General features: G+C 39.3%; 1 protein-coding gene across 1 annotated transcript in view; it reads right to left on the bottom strand.

Annotated features, from left to right (window-relative positions):
• PAPPA2 (pappalysin 2) overlaps positions 1-25,539 on the bottom strand; it is a 371,731-nt gene that overhangs the window by 207,733 nt on the left and 138,459 nt on the right. Inside the window, exons 5-10 of the mRNA XM_072648561.1 lie at positions 24,069-24,261; positions 19,338-19,459; positions 15,853-16,342; positions 9,042-9,170; positions 6,135-6,226; positions 329-522 (exon numbers count right to left, since the gene is read on the bottom strand). Of these exons, the coding sequence (XP_072504662.1) occupies positions 329-522; positions 6,135-6,226; positions 9,042-9,170; positions 15,853-16,342; positions 19,338-19,459; positions 24,069-24,261 (1,220 nt within the window). The remainder of the gene's footprint in view (positions 1-328; positions 523-6,134; positions 6,227-9,041; positions 9,171-15,852; positions 16,343-19,337; positions 19,460-24,068; positions 24,262-25,539) is intronic.

The following is a 25,539-nucleotide window of genomic DNA, read 5'->3' on the forward strand; positions in this document are numbered from 1 at the left end:
TACCTTCTGTTACCAAATCTTTACCCACACTATGTGTTGGAATACTCCAGATCTCACTATTAGAGAATCATTCCCGGGGGCCTTATGATTTATTGATTTTCAAGAGTTATATTTAAGATACAAATTACCTAAGGGAAGGACTGTATCTTATCAATTAAGACTTTTTCAGGGATTATGACAGGTCATTAGAGAAGCTGATGCAGAATAGGTGTACACAGGGATAAGTGGAATAAAGGTAGCCAGGAGAAGGGAGATGGATATAAAGGCACCAAAGAGAGACTTCAACTAATTTACTTGCACACCACCCCTGTCATAGCACTTGACTTACCTTGGAAAGAGGTTCCCCAGTCACCAAGGAAACAGGGCACATCTTATTGTCCTGATGAGATGTATAAGCCTGAGTGGCCCATTGATCCAAATATCCTTTGGGAGTATAGAGGCCACAGTCTAGGATGCTGTTCATCTTCTCAAAAGGCTCACATATCCCATCTCCCTCATAGATGTAGCACAGGCTTGGCTCCCCTGTCAAGATATTTGGTATTGGAAGCAGAGAAGGTTTGAGTATTTTCTAGGACACACATTTGGGAAATGGGAAACCAGTACCATAGGAAGAGTCTACTTTGATGTGATACCAAACATCACTTAAAAGAGATTTACAAGACTAGCTTTACAAAGGTAAGACGACAGAGGCATCTAGATGGTTCAGTGGACAAAGTGTCAGATCAGGAATCAAGAAGCTGAGTTCAAATCCTGCCTTGTTCTATGACTTAACCTCTGCCTCAGCTTTCTCAACTATAAAATGGGCATAATGCCACATACCTTCCAGGGTTGTTGCCAGGGTAATATCTGTAAAACACTGTGCAAACTTTAAAGTGCCACATAAATGTTAGCTACTATTAGAAGTTCTGGAATTAATTAATAAATTTCTATTGAATTAAATTAATTTCAATCCATTGATTCATACTGGACACCATACTTGCAATTTACATAGTGATGGATGCCTATTTTTATGTAAGTAAGCCAAGTGGTTAAGTTTTCTTTGACTAGCTTGCTAAAAGATGCAGATATGGAGTCCATGTATATACTCAAGCATGCATTTTCTATAAATATTCGCAGGTATATCCCAACTGACCAAACCAACACGAGTTTGCTGTTATAAGTTCATTATAACCAAGGTCTACTCGGAAGTTGGACTCTAATGTCCTTTGGCCAACTCCCAGAGTGCAAGTTAGCCTAGCCCTGGTGCCTAATTAAACTCGTTGTCTTTTTCTTGGGATCAACAGAATCAAAGAACTTGGGAGAACCACCCAGAGTTGTCAATAGAAATTCCATTCAGAAAAAAAAAAAATAGGCATTAGATGGACTGCTTATCCAACTGCTTCTGGAACTCAAAGAAAAAATAAAACCAGAAAATAATACTGACTTATTTTGAAACTCTTAGCCTAACTACTGTTAAAAAGTCATTATCTCACTGGTGATAACTTTTCCACCAGACTACTGAAAAACTGAGAGTCAAGGAGATGTAACTCATGAACCTCACAGACTACTAATTTAATCAAGTAATAGAAATAAGTACTGATATTTACACAAAATATATAACATACAATCTCTAATTCGATTCTCATAACAATTCAACCCATTTTACAAAAGAGGAAATTAAGACTCAGAGAGGATAATTAATAATAATAATGATAGCTAGCATTTATATAGCACCTACTATGTGGCAGGCACTATGCTAAGCACTTTACAAATATCTCCTTTTATTCTCACAACTCTGGGAGTCTATTATTATCCCCACTTTATATTAGAGAAAACTGAGGCAAACAGCGATACAAAGGACTTACACAAGGTCACACAGGTAACAATATTTAAAGCTGGATTTGAACTCACATCTTCCTGACTCCAGGCCCAGAGCTCTAGACACTTCACCATTTAGCTGCCTCCAAGAGACACTGAAACTCTCTGAGAGAATTAGCCTCTTGCCCAAGCGACACACGGTTTTTTTTCAAACCCAGATCTTTCTAAATCCAAATTTAGCACACCTCACTGCCTCAAGTACCTTTCCGTCTCCTTCCATATTTTATATTAATTTTCAGTATTTTTCCATTGTTGTTTTTAAGGGGACATAGATTAATATTTCTTCAGCTGAGTAAAGTGTTAAACACACAGACACACACACACATACACACATACACAACTGGCTTGTTTTCATATTTTGTTTGTTTTTGAAAGATGAAGTATGCATATTAATTATAAAGATTTATTTTTTCTTGTTTTTTTACCTCTTTAATGGGGGGTGGGGTGGGTTGTTGAGAAGGAGAGTTGGGAAAGATTATTTTTAAAAAGAAAAGAAAAGAGGATAAGAAGCATGCTTTTATACACACAAAGAAGAAACCAGAAGAAAGCCAGAAGGAAAACAGGCAAGCAAGAAACTTAGAAAATTATATGTTGAATTTATTCTATTCATAAAGAGAAAAAGCAAGCTAAAAATAAGAGCCTGTATATGTAAAGTTCTCTTTCTCTACTGAACTTTGTGTATGGAAGTGTTCATTTTACTTAGTATTTAAGTTCAGAATAAAATAAAATAAAGACTTCAAAAAAGATGAAGTATGGCAAAGTGGAAGGAGTGCTGACCCAGAGCACCTGAGTTCAAATCCCATCTCTGATATACACTGGTTGTTTGAACATGATTTGTCCATTTTTGAGGTGTCAGTGTTCACAATGAAAATTTAATTATCAGCAGGTAGGTATTAGCTCCATGCAGCCCTGTGCAAAGGGGCTCTAACTCTGTACCCCAATTTTTGTACTCCACTCAGTGCCACTTTCTACATCCACAAGATGATCAGGAGGGCAGACTGGGGATTCATTGGGGGCTGGAGAATCCTCTCAATGTCATTTTTGCAGTGGAAGGTGTGGGTACCCAGGTGAAAACAGGGTCATAACCATTCTGAGTGGTCCAAATGGGTAGAAAGGAAAAGACAGGAAGCTTGCAAAGGAGTGGGAGAGAATGAAGTAGGGAATGATGCTATGTGGGAGATGTGCTTTCCAAATGATTCTCAAAGCAGGTGGGATCTGATCCATTAGCCCACCCTCAGAGTGGTTGATCATGTACCTATTCAGACGAAGCAATGGTCCTTCAGGAACCTAAAGCCCCTATTTGGCAATGATTGCCTTAATCAATGAAATCACAGATGTGGTATAAACAAACCAAAAGAAATTTTTTAAAAAGTACTAAGCTCAATTCATGTTATCTGCTAAAGGAGTATGACTGTTGTCAGACCTCTTGAACTTTTCAGTACACTGGGGCATAAATCTGATCGCTTCATGCTCATTCCAGCTCTTTTACACTGTACTTGGTATGTTGAGATAGGGCAAATAGGACTGTGTGCTGGTTTCTGTTTAACATATTAGACTTGACTGTGACCTTTACTGTTTACTGTAACAAATAACTTTAAGAAGCTACAGAATATGCTTCCCTGGAAGGCTTTAAACAGTATTATTTAGTTCCAGAAATTCTTAGATTTGGGGCACTAACCAAATGAAATGTAATAAGAGTAAAATGTAAAGCTATACTCTTAGGTTCGAAAATCAAAACTTGGCTAAATAGCAAATGTAAAAAAATCATATAAAAAGACCTAATGAAAATGATCACTTAGATGAACAGTGGGCATATGGATGCCTTAGAAGTTAAAGAGATCCCAGGCTGAACGAATGGAAGTCTAAAGCTCAGAACCAGGGAAATGATGCTCCCCTTCTCCTCGCACTTGATCAGTTCACTTCTAGAGTGTTGGGTTTGGTTCTAGCAGAGGACTGAGCTAGCAAATAATAGCCGTCAATAATTCAGATTTATAACTATCTTTAATATTTACAAAGCAAATTCTTCACAAGAACTGAATGGTAGGGGGCACTTCAACATCTGAAGACAAGGTCAAAGTGAGGAGACTCAAATCATTTCATCTGAAGAATGGCTGGAAGACCTGTGTGTATGGGATGGGGAAGGAGGGAGGGGAAGAACTAGCGGGCCAGAAGATTTAGTGGAGACATAACAGCTGTCTTCAAACACCTGAAGGACTACCAATCTGCATGCCTGGTACATATATAGCAAGCACCATATAAGTGTTGGTTATTATTAGCTTTAATAACAATGATAATTTTATTTGAAACAAACTACACATATTTTGCATGGCTCCAGAGGAGAGAACAAAGACAAAGCAGTGGGAGCAAAGGGAAGCACACATCTATTCGTTACAAGAACTTTCCCACATTTGAGCTATTAAAAAATGGAATATTTTGTCTTTGGAAGTGGTGAACTAAATCCATTTCAATTCTATATAATTTTCTAATCTCAGCCAGGTGGCACAGTGGATGGATTTCGATACCTGAGTCAAGAAGATCCAAATGTCGATCCTGCCTCAGGTACTTACTAGCTGTATGACCTTGGGGAAGTCACTTAGCCTCTGTCTGCTTTCTCATCTATAAAATGGGAGTAATGATAGCACCTCCCTCCCAGGGCTATGTTAGGGATAGAAGAAGATGTTTGTAAAGTTGTTTGTTTGTTGTATAACCCTTAAAGTTCTATATCACTTCTAGCTATCACATTTTTTATTGCTCTTTCCTTTCACAAGTCTTGCTGATTCACAATCTGCGTTGTATTGTGGATCTTTCCCCTCCTTTCCACTTATACCCTAGGTCAGTTCCTGATCACCTTTCACCCAAACTACTGCAGCCATGCCCTAAAGTCTCTTTGCCTTCATTGTCCTCTCTAAGTCATCTTCTACAGAGCAGCTAAATGGATATTGCTAAAGCATAAGTCTCACTCCCTGGATCAAGAAGCTTCCCTCAGTAGATCTCTATCGGACCTAGGAGAAAATACAAAAATATGGTGCCAGCCTATCTTTCTAGATGTACCTATCATTATAAACTGATTTACTTACTAATCCCTGCCCAGGCATTCCATCTACTTGCCTTTGCACACAGACTGTCTCCCATGCCTGGAATGGTCTCCCTCCTTACCTCTGCAGGTCCAGTCAAGGCTTAGCTCATGGGACTGAATTTTAGGATCATAAATGGAGATCCAGAAGGGACCTTAGAGGACATCCAATTCAAGCCTCTCAAATGACAGATGAGGAGATTAAGAGAAATTAAGAGACCTGTAAGGACATGCAGGTAAACGGAAAGTGGCAAGACTGACCCAGATTCTTTGACAGAGTCCAGACTCCAATGAGTCACTTTCACTGACATCATGTGCCATCTACTCCATGAGGCTTTTTTCTCATCTATCCAGTTGTTAGTATCTCCCATTGCCAAATACTTGTATTCATTTGGCATATTTTATGTTTACTGATCTACGTACATACTCTTTTCCCTCAAATAAGATGTAAACTCTGTAAACACAGGGAATCTTCCATTTTTGTCTGCCTCTTCCCAGTGCCTAGCTCAGTCCCTGGTGCATAGCAGTCACACAATAAATGTAGAAATGAATTGAACCTGTCAGGAATTCTGTAGAAGGAATTCCTGCATTAAATAGAAGGCTGGCCTTACTACTGTTATTGCTGTGATGATTTAGTCAGATCCAACTCTTCGTGACCCCATTTGGGGTTTTCTTGGCAAAGATACTGGAGCAGTTTGCCATTTTCTTCTTCAGATCATTTTACAAATGATGGAACTGAGGCAAACAGGGGGAAGTGACTTGCCCAGGGTCACACAGCTACCAAGTATCTGAGTCCAGATTTGAACTCAGGTAGATGAATCTTTCTGCTTCAGGCTCAGAGCTCTATCCAGTGCAGGAGATTTTGTAGATGACCTTCAATTTACTTTCTGAGGTTTCATATCTCTATGAGCAAAGAATCTAAGCTTTTACAGTTGAGAGAGCATAGCAAGCATATTTTTTGTACAACACACAACATAGTGTCTATTGTTTATAAAGTAAATTAACACTACATGAAAACTATTCAAATTATAGTTTTTGTCGTACTCAAATACAATAATGCTGCCATAAATAACATGGATGAACAATTGTGCTCCTCCTCAACAAATGGCTAAGCAATAGTAACAAGAATGGGAAAATGATCCATTTCCACTGACATAAGGAAATACATCTAAAAACAGCCCCAAGGACAATGTCCCAGACTCACCAACACAGTTGAAGCCTTTTTCCTTCTCACATTTTCGAGAGCAGCCGTCTCCATCAAGCAAATCCCCATCGTCACATTCTTCTCCCAGACTTCTAGAGAGAAGGAGTGAGAAATGGTGAGTTTCCCTTTGTCTTTGTGATGAAGCAAGTTAAAGTATGTTACTTGTCCTGTTATGGGAGCTTTATCCAGTTCCATAACTTAAAATTATTATCTCTGTATGTTAAAATAGTTTGTAAAAATCAACAAAACTTCTATAAACTTTAAAAAATCTATGATGTATTTAAACAAACTAAGCAAAAATCAGGAGACCATGGTGGCAAGCTTGTTCATACTGCCAAGTTCTATGACTCTGAGCAAGTCCTAAAAATTAGGAATTTTGTCTTGACATCAAAGCTAAATTTTCTTCTTTGTCATTTCCATCCAGTGCTTGTGGTTGTTCGCTCATGGGCCAGACAGAATGAATCTAACCAGTCCTCCAAGTAACAGTCCTTCAAATACTTGAAGATACTATCATGTTCTCCCCTTAGTTTTTTCTTCCCCAGGCTAAATATCTTCAAATGAGTCTCACATGACATGGGGTCAAAGCATTTCTCCATCTTGGTTATCCTTCTCTGGATGTTCTCCAGTTTATCAATATCCTTCAAAACTATGATCTCAGAACTGAAAATAACACTCCTGATGAGGTCTGACAAAAGTAGACTATCTATGCAAAGAACTGGGAACTAAGAAGGTGATTCTCAAGTGAGACAGAGCTGAACGAACTATGGTATATGAATTATATTGGATAGTATTCTGCTGTAAGGAATGATGAAAGGAACAGTTTTAGAGAAACTTGGGGAGACTTGTATGAACTGATATAAAATGAGCAGAGCCACTTACACAATTATGACATTGTAGACAAATGTCCAGAGTCAGGAGATGGAGTGATTTATTTAAGGAACTACAAGAAAGTCAATAATATTGAACGGTCAAGTATGAGAAGGGGTGGGGAGTTAGGTATAAAGGAGACTGGAAAGCTGTGTGGTGGAGGGGAGGTGGTGCTTATAAAGGGCTTTGAATGCCAGAGTACTTTATATTTGATCTGAAGGTGATAGGGAGGTAATGAAGTTGATTGAGGAGGGAGGTGATACAATAGATAACTGTGCTCTAGGAAGATGACTTTCATAGCCAAACAGAATATGACTTGAAGTAGGGAGAGACTTATGGCATCACTGTTTATTTGGCCCCTGAGATTTCCCAATACTTCATTGAACTTAATAATGCTTTGGAGGATACCAAATGTGGTACTATGCTCTAGTGACAGTCTGATCATAAGATTAGCAGACAATAAATGCACAGAGAATTCAAAAAAGTTCTACCTCGTTTAATTTAACTGGAATTCAATGGGGAGTTGGTTTTTTTTTTTAAGTAACACTGAAATGCCATCTGATTAGGTGACTACATCAATATTCTTGATGTTCCTCCCACATATCATATGGAATATTCAAGTCATGATGGGCCAACTACTAAAAAGCAGCTATAACTTCTGTAGGGTTGTTCCATTTGTGCAACTTTTTTTTGGCCACAAAAGGCAAATTGTAACTGACTTTTCATTGCTCATTGAAAATGTCATTCTAGAATATTAGATGTTTTCCAGAAAGTCGTGTTAGTCCCTGACTCTTCAGTCTGTGCAAGTGCATCACCATCCCACAAGAGCCACAAGACTCTTGACATGTCACTACATAATGATAGGAGCACAGAATAGTAGATGATTCTGAGGTACTGAGCATTTTCTAGCCAATAATAATGTTATGTATAGAAGAAAATGCTACACAATTTGACAAAGACACTGTTAATCCTTTGCCAAGATGTTCTACAACTTTATGAACTGCTCTGATCACAAGGCTTTTGTAGTACTCTCTTCCAAGGGTTTAATTATTTCACCATGTTTGCAAGACCCTTCTATTAAGTCCTTACGATACTCTTTTGGTTTTACAATTGTGAAACGGAAATATCGAGCCATCTACCACTATAGAGCCCAGAGGTTAATCCAATTCCCCTGGGACATTTTATGGTGGAAGACATCTCTATGACTTTAGGAAATATCCCAGATAGGAGAGGAACAGAATTCACAATTCCACCCTGGGGTCTTGGATCATGAATTTTCACCTTTCTGATAAATCCAACTCCCAGAACGTCTGAGGACTGATGTGGCCCCTATAATAACCATCACTACACCTTGGCCTCTAGGGATAATCCCATTACTCATTTTCTCAAGATCTGCAAGAAAGTCTAGTATGGAAAAAAGAAATCCTTACTCCTTCAATTTAGCAAAGATAAGTTTGACATTTCAAAAGGAGCTTTATTAGGTAACTATGGGAGAAGCAAAACAAAACAAAATACAATAACATAGAATCGAGGAGTTTACAAGAACAAATATTTCTATTTCTAAGGCAATGTGATGGTACACTCTCTTCCCCTGAGTTTCTCACTAGCTATTAGGTAACTCAGCTAGTTAGTGGCAGAGCCAACCCTGGAATATAGTTCAATGATCTTTCTAATATACTATCCTGCCAATATGTTGGTTCTCAGGTCATGTTCAAGTAGAAGCTTACAATTCATCTCCTTCTCTCCCACTTAGGTGCCTCTTTGAGTCACTGACCAGTAACCACTGATTCCAATAACGTGGAGTTACCATAAAGTGAGGAACTCAGACCAACTGCCAAAATCTAGAGGGATGTGGACTGTGTTTCCCATCGAAGATTCCTATTTAAGCTCTGGATTCCGAGAATCTATGATTAACTAAAAAGGCTGACATTTCTTACTCTACCCCAATTTCACACAATAAGTCAAAACCCAAACTTTGGGCTGAGTCCTTCATAATGTAATCATCTTTGCTCATAAGTTCCTACTGAAAAGAGTACTCACTCTGTCACCTGCCCATCCCCACAGTAGGGTTTGCCATGGATATGGATCAGAGGAGGAGAGGCTTCTCCCAGTTCTGTGCCAGCTGCAGCTTGAATTTGGTATTGATACACCAGACCAGGTGTAACTTCCCTGTCAAAACCAAAGAGGAATCATTGAAAGGAGCCTCTAGGATAGTACAAAGAGACACACACTCTCCCCTTCTAGTCTTTCAACCTTCACACCACTGCTAGAGTTACCATCATTAAACATGGGACTAATGATAGCTCCAAAGTTTCAATGGCTCCCCCATTACCTACTGAATAAATCATTATTTCTTTAGCCTGATATTCATAATTATAGTAATCTGGCCTGAATTTCTACTATTCCTCTTAATGTACCCTTTGTTCCAATCAAATTGGACCAGAGCATTATTCCCCAAATATGCATTCTAATCCCTACCCCTTTCCCCTTTCATGCCTCTGGTCACATTGTTCTGTCTACTTGGAAAAACTTTCTCCACCTCCATGTCTGTCTGTCCAAACCCTATCCATCCTTTAAAACTAAAATCAAATCCAACCCTCTCCATGAAGGTTTTCCTGTTACCCACCTCCCCACACACCAGTCCCTTGAGAGAATTGTTCTTTCCATGCAATTAATCAACAAACATTAATGGCTTCCTTTACATCAGATACGATGCTAGGTGCTGGAGAAACAAATACAAAGAGTGAAACTGTCTTTACTCTCAAAATCTCCCATGACCCTTATAGAAACTTTGTGTCTCCTTTGTGGTACTTGTCATGTTTTCTTACTACAACAAATATTATGGTTATTTGTGTACATGTCTTGTGTCCTCTACTAGAATTAAACTCTTTAGGACTATGGACTCTTGTCATGTATATATTTACATTCTTCTTTGCCTACTCCCTTCCAGACTGCCCCATATATATATGGTATGTACAGAGTCAAGGTTAAATGAGTGAAAGAATTGAATGTACTCTTGTCCTTTGCAAATGTTTTAGTATAGAGATATATTAAGAAGGTACATAAGTACCTCATAAATATAGCTAGAATGCACATAGTACCTAAGATAAAAAGATGATCTCCTTTTGTCCTCATAACAATGAGAGTATTATTACCCCCATTTTAGAGATGAGGAAACTGAGGCAGATTGAGTAACTTAGCAGGATCACAAATCTAAGAAACATCCAAGGTCAGATCTGAAGTCAATTCTTCCACATTCCAGGCTTGGTGGCCTATCCACTGTATCACCTATCTGATAGTGGGAAAAGGAACTGATTTGAGGAATCTTAGAAGCAACTGGGATGATCGCAGCTATGGTACTAGGGATTAACTTTGTTCTTCTTTTAGTTTTTTCTTTGTACTTCTTTGAATAGGTCAAATAACCAACTTTCTTTCACTTTCAAGGCAAGTAAAGTCCACAGGCATTTATTAATCACTTACAGGAGCTTTGCTAAGCTTTCAGGATAAAAAGAAAACCAAAAACAGTCCCTGCTCTCAAGGAACTCATATTCTAGTGGAGGAAAACAACATGTAAACCACTATGTACATACAAGACAGTATTACTGTATAGGAAAATCGGACACAACTTAGAGGAAAGATCTAAGAAGCTCGAGGAAAAGTTTTTTTGCAGAAGTGGGGTGAGAATGGTGAGCAGCTAAGATTTGAAGAAAACAAGGGAATCCAGGAGGTAGAGAGAAAGAGGGAGAGAATTCCAGGCATGGGGGGAGGGATCAGTGAGTGAAAATGACTGTAGTAGGGAGATAGAAAAGTCCTTTGTGAGGATCAGCAATGAGGACAGTATTGTTAGATGGCAGAGGGCCATAAAATGTGTAAGAGGAATCGAAAGCCAGGATAGGCTCAGAGGGTGAAGGGCTTTAAAAGTTAAACAGAGGATTTTGTATTTGAGCCCAGAGGTAACAGGGAGTCATTGGAGTTTATTGAGTAAAAGGTGTATATTCGACCTGCAATTTAAGAAGATCTCCTGGAAGACAGATTAGAGCTAGGAGATATTTGAGGCAACAAGGCCAACCAGAGGACTGCTACACTACTCCACATGACTATTTCCCAAGAAAAGTCTTATAAAGACAAGGTAGCTTCCTTATAGTATGCTACCAGGTAAGTGTTCAGGATCATTGGCTTACCCTACTATACCACTCTCCTATATTCTAGAAGAAGTTAGGGCAGGTAGGTGTTGCAGTGGATAGAGCACTAGGGCAGAAGTCAGAAGGACTTGAGTTCAAATCTCACCTCAGACACTTGACACTCACTAGCTATGTGACCTTGGGTAAATCACAACCCAATTGCCTCATCCTGGGTCATCTCCAGTCATCCTGATGAATATATGGTCACCAGAATCAGATGGCTCTGGAGGAGAAGTGAGGCTGGTGACCTGCACAGCCCTCCCTCACTCAAAACAAAGTCAAGTGCAAGTCATGTCATTATTTCTCTGATGGCTTGGTCTTCTTTGGCAACAAAGGACGAATACACGCACAGAAGAAGTCTATGTTCTAGAAGATGTTCTATGATGCCCAATGTTCTTCATCTAGACAATTATTTTTTATCCTTTGTTTATAAATCAGTACTTGAGAAGGAACATATTAAACCTTATTGTCATAAACCTCATTCACAACACTTTGTATCTCTCACACCTTTATCATAAATTGCCTAATATCATAGTCATTTCTGTATCTTTCCAATATGACTACAAATTCCTTGAGGGAAGGCCAGAGGCTTATTCAACATTGAATCCTCCTTAGTCTCAGCAAAGATATTTGTACATAGTAGCTCTTTCATTAATGGTTATTGAAATGTGCTATTTTTAACATTATTAGCTCTTTCAACCTCAGTATGAATGAGCATATCATGACCTTTCCTTAGGTAGACTGACAGCCAAAAGACATTCTCACTGCATTAAGCAGTCTACAAGTTTGTGGTGAATGAGATATAGTAAGAGGAGTTTGGTGGTTTCTTAAATAAATTTCGCTTACTCAGCAGTCTGTGCAATTGTCACCTACCTAACTTTTCCCTGTCAGATACAGAGATATTTTATCTCTAATGTCATGCCTTTGTAAAGGCTGTGTGATTGGAATGCACTTTACTGTCATCTCTGCTTCTTCAAAATCTTAGCTTTCTTCAAGCTTCCTTCAGTTCAAGTATCAACACCTAGACAAGCCTTTTCATGATCTCCCTTGCTAAGTGCTCTCCCCCACTCCCAAGTGAAATTGTATTGTATTTACTTCATGGCTAATATTTATTTATTTATCCGAGTGGACAGTATCTCCCTTCCTTTCCCTTCCCTTCCCTTCCCTTTCCTTTCCCCTTTTTCCTTTCCTTTCCTTTCCTTTCCTTGCCCTGCCCTACCCTGCCCTGCCCTGCCCTGCCCTGCCTTTCCCATCCTTTCCCCAAACCTGAAACCTACTACACTCTAAAGCTCAGACACCACTGGGCCTCTGCCTAAAGGCTCCTCTGGACCCTCCTGGCTTAAGACTAAATATCAATAGAAACTGTTACTGTTTCCCTCCCAGCCTGATGTCTTTTTTTTTTTCTTGCCCTCATTAAAGGGGCCATACCCTGGCTACTTCCTAAATAGGCCTATTCAATTAATGGGTGTTACCTCACCCTAAGCGAGTACCTGCATAGACCTTGACCTAAAGGGGCCAAGGTCTCCCAGGCATCCTGGATCATCTCCAGTCATCCTGATGAATATCTGGTCACTGCAATCAGATGGCTCTGGAGGAGAAGTGAGGCTGGTGACCTGCACAGCCCTCCCTCACTCAAAACAAGTCAAGTGCAAGTCATGTCTTCATTTCTCTGATGGCATGACCTTCTTTGGCAACAAAGGATGAACACAACAATGTGAGCGGATGCTATTTCCCTACCTCATTACTGTGAGGCTCAAATGACATTCTATATGTAAAGCTCTTTGCATACCTTAAAGTTGACCCTCCTGCAAAAAGAGTTTACTGGGGTGTGGCAGCTGTGCATGCTGCAGTTTTTTGGAACCACAAGGTGAGAGTTGGGTGGAACAGGTGGACACCAAAGGTGGAAATAGCCCCGAAAAGGGTTTGGCAGCCATCATTCCAGAGGTACTGATCTTTCCTGAACACACCCTACACCCTAACCACGTTGAGGGTAACCAAGGGGTCTCAAACTCATTGGTGAGTTAGCAGGGTGCCTACCCTAAGCATGTGAAGACTTCCTCTGGTGGAATGGGTAAATGAGAATAATTGTTCCAAAGGCTATGAAGGCAGTTGAAACAAGTGATATGGAGTGCTTCAAGCTTGGTTAGACACCAAAGACACCAAGGTCATCCACCACATCCTGAGGCATCACCAGCCATCTTGACTCTGTCTTGCCACTGTACTATGATGACTCTGGAGGAGAAAGTGAGGCTGACAACTTTGTGCAACTCTGCCACACTTATATCGAATTTACACAAAAAAGACCCTAAAGTACTGAAGTATTATTATTATCATTATTATGTCCATGACCTTCACTCTACTGCATCTTCAATCAGGGACAAAAAAGTTCAAGCAGATCCTTGATCTCTTTATCAACTACAAATGTTCCCACCATCCATCCACTTTCTCAAATCTTACACCCATGCTGCTGAATGCAAATGGAGAAAGTCACATGATTGTGCTGGCCAAATCTTCTACAGGACACATTCCTGAACAACAGTCCTTTTACTATTTTCCCAAATTGCCATTCTATTCTACTCTACTAAACATCTATTCCAGATTTTCTCCCTTCTCCTCAAACTACCTATACAATTTTCCCTAATAGAAGAAGGTCTTCCCTAGTAGAACAATTTACCAAATATTACATCAAAAAAATTGAGGTTATCCAGCACAAAGCTCCCTTTCCTCCCCAACTTTATACTTCAAGTCACCTCAATGTCATGATCCATCTCTGTCTTCCTATACTACAGTCTTCCTATACTACTACTACTACTACAGAGGTAGTGGTAGTCCTTTTTCCTGACAATACCAGCCCTTCAACTTGTATCTTTGGTCTCATCCCCTTCCATCTTCCCTGGAAGCCTATCACTGGAAACTTTTCTTTTTGGTCTAAACCTTTTCCCTTCAATTTTAAATCTATCCTTAGACTCATTCTCTACTACTTACAAATATGCCAAAATCTATGGCATTGTAGAAAGCTAACAAACAAAAAACCTTCATTTAAGTCTACTATCTCCTCAAACTATTGACCTAAATCTCTTTTCCATTTCATGGCTGAACTCCTAGAACACTCACTTTTTAAACCTCTACAATCTGGCTTCTTCTTCAACATTCAACTTAAACTGCTCTCTAAGGTTATCAGTCATCTCGTAACTGCCAAATTCTATAGTTTTTTCTCAATACCCAATATTCTTAAATTCTCTGCAGCATTTGATAATGCTGTTCCCCTTCTTCAAATAGAAACCTATAATATCTTGAATTTACGTGATACTACTTTTTGTTTTTTCACCTATACATCTGGCCAATACAGTGCCATTTGCAGAATAATCAACTTTTTCTCCAACTCTATATATGAATGCATTCCAGGGCTCTGTGCTATGTCTTCTATCCAGTCTCTATCTTAGTCATCTCATGAACTGCCAGGGGTTTAATTACATATCTTTTCAGATGACTCCCATATCTATATAACCAGCCCTCTTCTTTTTCCTGAATACAGTCCAATATAACCAAACAGATACTGGGTTTCTCCAAGTGGATGATGACTGTAGATGTCTTAATCTTAACATGTCCAAACAGATTCTTATTAAGTCCCCAAAATGATGCCCTCTTTCAAACTTCCCTAATTTCCATTGAGGGGATCATCATACTTCTAATTATCCATGTTCACAACCTCAGAGTCATTCTTAACTTTTCACTTTCCCTTACTCCCCACATCCAACTTATTGTCAAGTCTCATTGATTTTTTTGGGAAAATGTATCTTGCTTTCTTTCCCTTCTCTCTACTCACAAGAACACAATAGCAATACAGTCTTTGTCCTCTTTTACCCAGGCTCCTGCAGCAATAACCTCCTAAATGACCTCCCTGCCTCATGGCTCTCTCCTTTCCAAGCTGCCTCCACGTTACTTACATACAAATCAATATTCCTAATGCACAGATCTGACCATGCCACTTCCCTCCTCAAGAAGGAGGCTGCCCCTTGTCTTTAAGACAAAAAGCCAAACTCTTCTCTTTGTTTTCCCTTTTGAAGATTTTTCCAGTATGGTTCCAATCTAACTTTCCAGTCTTATAACATATTATTCTCCTCTATGCAGTCTATATTTCAGTCCAATTTAGCCACTAGCTGTTTCTCACACAAGGCATTTAACCTCCTATTTCTTTGCCTTAATCTAAGCTATCCACATGCCTAGAATGCTCTTCCTCTTTTTAGAATCCCAAGCTTCCTTCAAAACTCAGTTTAAATACCATCCCCTCCAAGAAAGCTAACAGTCTTCTCTTCTGAAACCACATTTACCATCTAGATTTACCATCTATTTTCTTGTCTATATATTCCTTTTGTCCCACTTAGTACAGTATAAATTCCTTGGGGTCTGGGACTGTCTTTTGTTCCTCAGAATTAGTACATAGGAGACACTTAATAAATTCATTTTGAATTCAACGTAAGCTCCTTGAGAGCATTTACTGGTTCACTCTCGACTTTGTTTCTCCAGAATTTAACACATAGCAGTGTTTGTTTCCCCAGTATTTAGCATAGCCCCCTAGAATATAGTAGGTATTTAAAAATTCCTAAAGAAAGAAAACCATAATTCCACTGGAAACACTAGAATAACTCCAAGACAGTTTTCCAACTCACTTGTCAGTGAATTTTCGATGACGGTGTGCTACCATGACAGGGGAGTTGCTTTTAAATGGGGGATCCCGAAGGATCTGGTACTTGACAGGCCTGCAGCCCGAGCACAGTGGGCTATGAGGCTTAGAGGTAAGGAGAGCTGCATCAATTTCCATCCTCTCATCAAATGTGTAGACCTTCACTCCTGAGACCTTCCATTTAACATTGAGTTTGACAGTGAGGGGAGTATCACAGAAGGTGTCCAAGGGTCCCAGGTGAATAGACTTATGGTTTTCCATTAAGACCTCCAAGTCAAAGAGAGCCTGGGAGGAATCCATAGAGAGGTAGGTGATCCACAGTGTAAGGCTATCTGCATGGACTGGATGGAGGAAGAGCAGCTCCAGGCTACAGCCTTCTGCTGGACAGGGGACGGTCATGTTCATATGGTACAGATGGAGTTCTGGACTCCAGGCCTGTAAGCTTGGCTCACAGGGTTGGTCCACATCTGGGGGCCCTAGGAAAAGACAGTGAGAGGGTGGAGCAACAAACAAAAGGTAAAGAATAAAATCCTGTACTTGTGTTAAACGTTGCTCTGACATGTTAGTGTGTTTGGTCAGATCACAGTGCTAATGAAACAAGGATAGGAGGTCATTCTATGACTGTAGAACATAACCTTAAATCTAGGCCAGTACTCTAATAGGTCTATGTGTCAGTGTTAGTATCCCCTCCACCTATGCAGGAATATACATGGTAGGCATGGTGTCATAGATGGAGTGCTTCCCCAAGCCATGACCAAAGTTCAAGGTGTTCAAGTAGTATCTTATATACTGTTGTGTGATTCTGGGCAAGATACTTAACCTCCCAATGCTCTTATTGTTCTTGTTGAGTCATTTCAGTCATGTCCAACTTTGTGACTCCTTTGGGGGATTTTCTTGGCAAAGACACTGGAGAGATTCAACATTTCTTTCTCCAGCTAATTTTACATATGAGGAAACTGAGGTAAACAGGGTTAAGTGACTTGCCCAGGATCACACAGCAAGTAAGGATCTGAGGCCAGATTTGAACTCAGATCTTCCTGGAGTCAGAGCCAGTGCTCTAGCCACTGGGCAACCTAGCTGCTCAAGGCTCTAGGAAACTCTAAAAGTCTGTACGTAAGTTGTATAAATGGTACTATCTTATATTGCTAGATGGAGCTTACTCATCTGGGAGTTCCCTATGTAGAGAGCCATCCTTTATGACAACAAATATTTTTTAAAAACTAATCAAAACTAACCAATAATTCAATAAATGAATTCCATGCCCATAGTTCCCCTACCTTTTCAAAGAAGTGGGTAAAGTGTTTTAAGACATTTTTAAAAGTACTAAGTCATGGTTCTAGAGACCAGCAAACCAGAAAGTAGCACTATTGATCTTTACTTAGCTGAAGCCAGGTTTAGGAGGAACGTCATTCTTAGAGGTCAGAAATCTTGCCTCACCTGGAGATCCTTCTCCCCTGGAACTTGCTTTCCTGACTGGGTAGAAGACTCTCTAGCTGTGATTGCCATTTCATGGGAGGCCCAGCTCAACTCACTTTCCAGACCTCCATTTCTTTGCCGGTAGACTTACCCTATGTATGTACCCCTCCCTTACCATCTCCCCCTCATGATGTGTCTTTCTCTTTTAGAATATAAGTTGCTTGTGGGTAGGGGCTGTCTTGTTGGCTTGTATTTTTATCCCCAATGTTTAATACTATGCCTGGTATATAGCAAGTACTTAATAAATGCACATTTTGGAGACTAAAAGGGAAGCCTAGCAAACTAAAGTGCTTTGTCCCATACCACTCAACAGGCATTAGAATTCAGAATTCTTCCTTACTCTTACCTCTTGGTGTGAAGACCATGAAGAACTTTGAATTTTTTTACAAGAATTCAAAGATAAATAAAGGGCCAGAGAATGAAACAGGTCCTAAAACACTAGCACAGGACAAACTGTTTGCTACAGAAAAATGGTCTTTCATGAAATGCCAATCTGAATTATTCAGATACTGCGCCAGTGCAGAGCTGATGTTCCTTTTTCCATCCTTCCCAGAAAACTCTGATTTAGGATATTATATACAGTCAGTCAAGGCTTTTACCTCATCCTGCCTTCTTCAAGGTTCTTTTCTCTTGAATATAAAAAGTGACAATTTTTAGAACACTTTAAACTCTTGGACCTATTAGCCTCAATTTTTCTCTACATGATCTCAGATTATGCCTATCAAAAGGGAACTATATCTCTACCAGTGGTGTCCCCAGTAACAAATGGCACAGTGGTTCTTTATGAATTATAAAAATACGATAATGATGATAATGCTGATGGTAATAGTGATGATGTAATGATGCTGCTGATGTGATGATAAAGAGACCACCAGTAATATCTCCCTTTGGGGAGAAGGATTCAGAAAAATATTGAAGAAAAAATTATGAATCTTTTTTTAATTATTCTCCTTTGGGAAAAGAAAAAGATGCCCTTTGTAAAGTGAGCTAATGTGTGCTAGTGTATATGTGAGTGAAGTGGGGAGGGGGGATCACAAAAGCGACCGAAATACTTTCAGTCTTTAGGGAGCCTGGTTTAAGTTATGTCTCAAGTACAGCTAGTTCCCAGTTAATAGACTCATAAATACCTTAGATCAGAACGAACAGTTTGGAACACCTAGTTCATCCCCATTGACTCCCTCCAACGTAAGAGTGTCCCCCATTAATGTGTTTTCCATTACCTTCCTGAAACAAATGACTAAGAAGTAGGGCGACACTGTTTTGTGGGTCAGGCTGTCTCATAGATATGTTTATTATTTGTGTTAAATATTATATAGTTACATTCATTTAAACAACTACATATTATATTGAGTATATTATAGTATTTCATATTGGATAGAAAGCCAGCCTTGGAGTCAGGAAGACCTTGTTTCAAGACCTACCATTGACATATACTATCTGCACTGTCCAAGGAAAATTACTTAATCTCTCCATTCAGAGGGAGTTTGCACACTGGGTGTTCCCTCCACTGTCCAGGTCAAAATGTCTTATATTTCTTAAAGCATAATAGAACAAATAAAATGTAATATAACAATATATAACAATATAATAGGACACAATGTTTAACCAACAGTTAATGATACACAATTCTATGTGCCCATCTAAAATTACTTTTTGGGAACTACTACCCTATTGCCTTTCTTAGACAATGAGAGGAACCATTCTTGCCCTCTATCACTGTCCCTTAGGACATCAAAATAATCTCCACAACCAGTTTTTCAAAGCAGTTGCAATTGTGTGCCAATTACCAAAAAGATCTGATATCCAATAACCTACTTATCCTTATATCACTTAGATTCATAAAGGAAGAAACAGGCCAAGGATGTGAAGTGTTTTGTCCCAAATTAAGACTAATTCCAACCCACTGTCGTACTCTCCTGCTTATCTCAAGGACCAGTGGTATGGTTTTGCCATTGCCTGGCACAGGGCAAAGAGTGAGAAGCTGCTCATTTTTACCTACTGCCTCCTCGGGAGTCCAGTAACCTGAAGAGTCGCACACACGGCGTGAAGAAGCAGAGTGAACGTATTGACGGAAAGTCCCATCTTCTGTGCACACTCCACACAGACTGCCAGCATCCCTAAGGAGAGTGAGAGAAAAAGAGGAAGGAATACTCAAAGACTGAAAGTCCAAAAAAGGAGGAAATGATGAGAGTCCATAACTGAGAGTGTCTAGGGGAAGATCCATTTATTACCTAATTCATTTTCTTCTTGTTTGGACTTCCCTGCAGCATGATACATACTAACAGAAATCTAACCATTATAAAGGACAAATCAGTCCTAACCAAGCAGTCAGGAGATACAGAGGAGTTAGTATTGGAATCTCACAAAAACATGAAAAATTATCATTTCTTTCTTTCTAACACAAGTTTTTCTTCATTATTTATTACTCTGTTGCAGAGTCCAAAAGCTTCTAGTGTTCTTCTCAATGTTAAAAAAATTCAGAACAAGATTTAGATATCTAGATCATCATATTAATTTTCATAAACCTAAACTAATTTTCCTAAATGTAAGCTTCCCGCAGGTAGGGAGCAAATATTCTTTGTCCTTGTGTCTTCTTTACCATTTCACTCATGTTTGGCATATTCTTTTGGGGGGAGGAGGTAATGATTTAATTGTTATAGGAAACTACTGAGGTGAAAATTCCCTCTATTGAGGTGTATAAACCCCACTCAACTCCCTTACAGAGCTTCCTGGATTACAAAAAGATTAACAAACTTGTCCCAGATCACATGCTAGAGGTGGAATTTGATTCCAGATCTTACGTGTTTTTTAAATTTCATTTCCTTTATTTTTAATTTATGAAATAAAATAAGCATTTCTATAACATAGTAGAATAATAAAAAGATGATTGCACATGAAACTGCAAATCTATCACGTACAATTTGCTATTCCTTTTAAATACATAATACAAAATAAGTAATAAATTTATATATATATGTATACATATATCATGTATTTTTTCTTTTTTTCTCCCTATAATTAGGCACAAACATGTATAATGCTAGCTCTCTATCCATTGTCTTGCTGCATGTTGCCTTTATATAATAGGTGCTTAATGAAAAGTTGTTGAATTAATAATATATTTATGTAATGCTTTCTAGTTTTCATGGAGTTTTTTTTTCAAAGCAAAGATTATATGAAGTAGGCCTGCAAGTATTAATGCTCCCATTTTACAAATGAAGAAGCTGAGACTCAGAAAAGCTACAATGTTCATCCAGAGCCAGGATTTGAACCCAACCTTTTGGTTTTTAATACAGGGCTTCTTCTACCACTGACCTCTCAGCAGTGACCTATTGAATGAAATCCCTTGCTATATTAAAATACTCCCAACTACTAATGACATTGACCAAATAAAATGAATGAAGTAGCGTAGCCTACTAACAAGTCCATATCTGGGCCACCAAGAGGGGAGGCCAGCAATAGCTGAAGGTAGGGGAAGCAGTTTTTGAGGGCTGTTCCCTGAAACCTGGACAGTTTCCCCAGACACAGTGCAGCTGGGGTTGGAAACAGGCATTAAATCAGAACACTTCCCCAGTGTTCTGGGGAAGCGTCTCTCCTAGCGAAGATTTCTGACACTCTGCTGGAATGTTGGTGTACACAGTTTAATGTTCTGATACTCCGCTCTTTTTGTAATTAGTGAAGGTTTCCATAGGCCCCTCACTTTCCTGGCACTGATATTCATTTTCAATGGCCACGAACTCATCATGTTTTCTTGGATACATCTGGCCTTTCTTCTGGCTTGTATGCGTAGACAGGGCCCCCTGATGACACGAGAATTCCAAATACCAACTAGGGATGGTAAACACAGTAGCCTGCCCCACGTAAACTCCTGGGGATGTGACGTGAGTCTGTAACCAATGAACATATCAGGAGATCTCAAAACTACAACCCCACAGAGCGAAGGAAGAAAGCGAATGGCTTGTGGCAACCCAGTGCTGATGTCGGGTTTGTCGTCAGGTTTGTACCGGAGAGAAAAGAGAAAGATTAAATTGTTTATGTGTGCTATGTAAACGGATGTAAAATTCTGGTTTGTGTGTGTTCCCACAGGGCTCCTCTTCAGTCTGCCCAGTCCAAGCTACACAAAATCACAGGTGCAGAAAGATACCCCTCACCCTATCACACAAGAGAGATGCATGTATAACTAGCATTGACAATCTTATTGTTCGTATGCTAAGTGACTCTGGGCTTAGATAATACATGTATATGTAGATATATATATATATATATATACATAAATATACACACACACACATATATTAGTACACAAAAATGTTAGGCAATGGTTCTTCCTTCTAGTTTTATAACCATCACCCTTTCCTTTCCTCCAAGGATTGCCATAGGAATGCCATAAAATTATCGCCCAAAAATGCCACAAACACAATTAATTTTAATTTCCCATAATCTACAGATGAATTTTTTCTAACATGTATGTATATGTAAAACATGCAAGCATGTAGATGTCATTTCTATAGTGACTTAATGTTATAAAGTTCTATATGCATTATCTCATTTGATCCTTGCGTATACACCTATACCAATACAGATGTATACATACGTATGTCTGCCTGTACATATCTATTCCTATCTCTCTATCCATCTATCTACACACACCAAATACAAGTACAGGTAGACCATAATAGGTATATTTACATTACACTTTAAAGTTTGGAAAGTATTATACACATGCAATGTAATAAATATATATAACTATATATGCTACACATAGTGTATCATATGTAGTATATATTGTGTATAGTACACATACTGAACATACCATGTATATAGTTACATAGAGAAGCAGTTTACATAGTTATATAAATACGATATGTATCATTATATGGAATGAGAATATATTCATTGTTCTAGTATGAAGTAGATAGGCATAACTAGTTATAGCTTATGTACGTTGTATAGGATATAGTATAGAATTATACACACCCTGCATGGCTGCAGTACCTACTTATATATGCTACACAATTGTAGCATATAGAGTTATTTCTAATAGTCGTATTATATAACGAAAGCATGTTTATATAGAATGAGATCTTATGTCTCATTATATGTGAATATACATATATATATATATGAAATACCATTTTTTCTCACAACACTGTGAGGTAAATAATATCATTATTCCCATTTTATTGATGAGGAAACTGAGGTAGCTGAGTGACTTGTACAGAGTCACATAGCTAGTAAGTACCTGAGGAGGAGTTTAAGTCCAGCTTTTCCTAACTCCAAGTCTGGTACACAGACACAGACGCAGACACAGACACACACACACACACACACGCACGCACGCATGCACGCTCACGCACACATGCACGCACATTCACACACGCACACAGGCATGCACACACTCATGCATTTTAATGAGTAAGACTAGCTTCCCTAACCACCTCATAGGATTGTAAGGAGGATCAAATGACAGAGATGTGGGAGAAAAGTGCTTTAAAAATATAAAAACAGCCTAAAATATGAGCTCAGTCGCAGCATCAAGTGGAAGCTGTGAATGTGGAATCAAAGTGATTGTTGCCTCAAGAAAGCTTGAGGAAAGTACCTTTAGGACTTCTAGTCATATTACAGTTGCCTTTCTCCTCCCTGCTTTCCTCTCCCATTCAAACCCATATAGCATTTGACTTTAAGGAATGCTGTTCAGGTACATCATATACTTGCTTGGCCTCAGGCACAGAAAGGAGTAGAGCAAAGCCTATCTTTCCTCCTAAGGGGAGCAGTCAACCACTGATATGGTAATTCAGGAGTGTTCCAAAAAGCATCCTATGACCGCCAATTTTGCCCAACCTCTTGGGCAAATAACCTCAGTCAGGTTTCTGGGTTTTACCTTAAGACTCTGATAATTGCCAAGATGCCAACAATTCTGAGAGGGGTCATATTTAAAGCTTTTGTCAGTAATTAATGCCTCAATACAAATAAAAGATCCTAGAGAGGGCTTTGATCATAATGAGAAGAGCAAAAATGCATTTTAGCAAAATGCCCAGTGGGAGTCTGAACATCCAGGTTCTCCAAAGAGAACAAAGTCCTGAAGAGAAAGCTTGGGGACACAAAAGGAAACCACCTACTTCCCAATTCTTCCCAGAACTGGACCCTACATTGTGCTTTCAAATTTAATATTTATCAGGCACTGCCTCAAATTTTTTTGTGCAAAATATACACACATCCCACCAGCACAGCCAGGAGGAAGGATCCCTATTTTTCTCCTCTCTCTGACATTAGAGTAGTAGCTGGCCACTTTCCTCAATGAGAAGGTAGTGGCTAATGCCTGCCAATTGGCAAGTATATATCACAGCCTGCCAGTTCATCCTCAACACCTTCCTCAACAGCTGGACAACCACAGCTGTCATGCCAGATGTGACATTTTCTATATGAGTGTCCAAAGAAATGCCTGTCAGGTATCCTCCCTGAAAAATGAGCACATGTAGTCGGCTGGCCAGTTATTTAGTAAATGAGGTCAGATCTGGGACTGGAGCAAAAATAAGGGTCAAGAGAGTATCCTGGAGCTCACTATGTGACTCATTAATTTTTCACTGGTACAATTTGGGGTTTTCCCCAATGTGTGTGGCACACAAGAAACCTTCACTCCCCACTATTCTCAGAAAATAAAAAAAAAAAAAACAACTATTACTCCTTATAACTGCTCTCTCTACCATCCCCAAGCCCTAATCTCACCTTTCATACAGAACTCCACTAATGGGAGGCAGCCAGTGAATAGTGAGGGAATCTTGGGTCTGTCCAATAACCATTGGTGGAATTGGGATGGGGGTGGGTTTTTTGCTGTCACTCCATTGCTGATACACCAGATCCAAATAGCAATGCATGCGGGCCACTTGGTTTGGGGTGAAGTGATCAGTGCAGTCATCATCTATGAATGAAATATAAAAGGGAGACAAAGAAAATAAGTTGAGAAAGAAAAGGAGTTGCTGCATAATGTTAAGTAAGGTATCATTTCCAAATTATTCCACTAGATGAAGGTAAAATCCAAATGCCCCCAGGCTCAGAAGTCTGAATGGACTGCTAAATGTTCAACAAGCCACAAGATGGCAGTGTTTCAGCACGTGGCTTTTCCATGTGTGACCAGTGGGGATGCTGAAGAAACCCTTTTTCTTGCCCAGAGACTCTGACAGGGCAGGAGAGAGTTGTCCCAAGCACCTGAGACCAGAAGAAATAGGTCCTGGTGCTACTGGGGGAAGAAGAAGGTGGCTTACTTTTGATGAATCATCTATTATAGTTCAGGAAAATTATTGATACAATTGAAACATTTCCTTTATTTCAAAACTCTTTCTTTTTTCCTGCCTGCTGATCAATTTCCTGGGTTTTCTCTAGAGGTTCAAACCATAACTCTGTCCTCACTCTGGCAGCTGCCATGATATGCTGGTGGGGGGAGGGGTGGGATTTATTAACTAGGAGGACCTAAATGATTTGGCAATATGGAACTATATAATTATTGCTGGGTCACCTACTGCTAGGTGACCAGGTGATCAGCTTTCTCTGTAGAACTACTTGATTATGGATGTCATCATCAGTGTCTGGTTAAAGTATTTTTCAAAGAAAAAGAAAGCTAAGACCCAACAAAAATGCCAGCAAAAGCAATCCTGGTTTTTTGTTTGTTTGTTTTGTTTTGATGCTCCTTCAGAAAAAACCCAGAAAAACTATCCCTTTTGCCTATTTTTATAGAAGACTTTCCAGGCAAACTTTTCTTTATCCCAGAGGTCAGAGTGACTATGGCCACCAGTAGGAATGCCTCAAGGCTGTTGTTCTAGCCTAAGGCTATGTGTGCAGTAGAGGGATACTAAGAGGAAGTATAATCTTTCTAGTCAGTTATGTTAGTGGCTCAGTGGATAGAGCACTGGGTCAGAAGTCAGGAAGACTGAATTTCAAATTTGGCCTCAGACACTTGCTAGCTGTGTGACCCTAGGCAAGTCACAAAACTTCTGTTTGCCTTCATCCACTGGAGTAGGAAATGAGAAACACTCCAGTGTCTTTGCCAAGAAAACCCCATGGATGGTATGCCCTGATCTTAAGTCTCCATTTCTTCCTTAGTGAGTTGCAAAGAACAAATAGTATTTGAGATTCAGTAAGCACAAAAAGGATCCCTATCTTCTTTAAACCCCATTGAGTTTGTTTTAGACTGGATGCCTGA

Source organism: Notamacropus eugenii, chromosome 2, assembly GCF_028372415.1.
Source record: "Notamacropus eugenii isolate mMacEug1 chromosome 2, mMacEug1.pri_v2, whole genome shotgun sequence".
Taxonomy (NCBI): Eukaryota; Metazoa; Chordata; class Mammalia; order Diprotodontia; family Macropodidae; genus Notamacropus; species Notamacropus eugenii.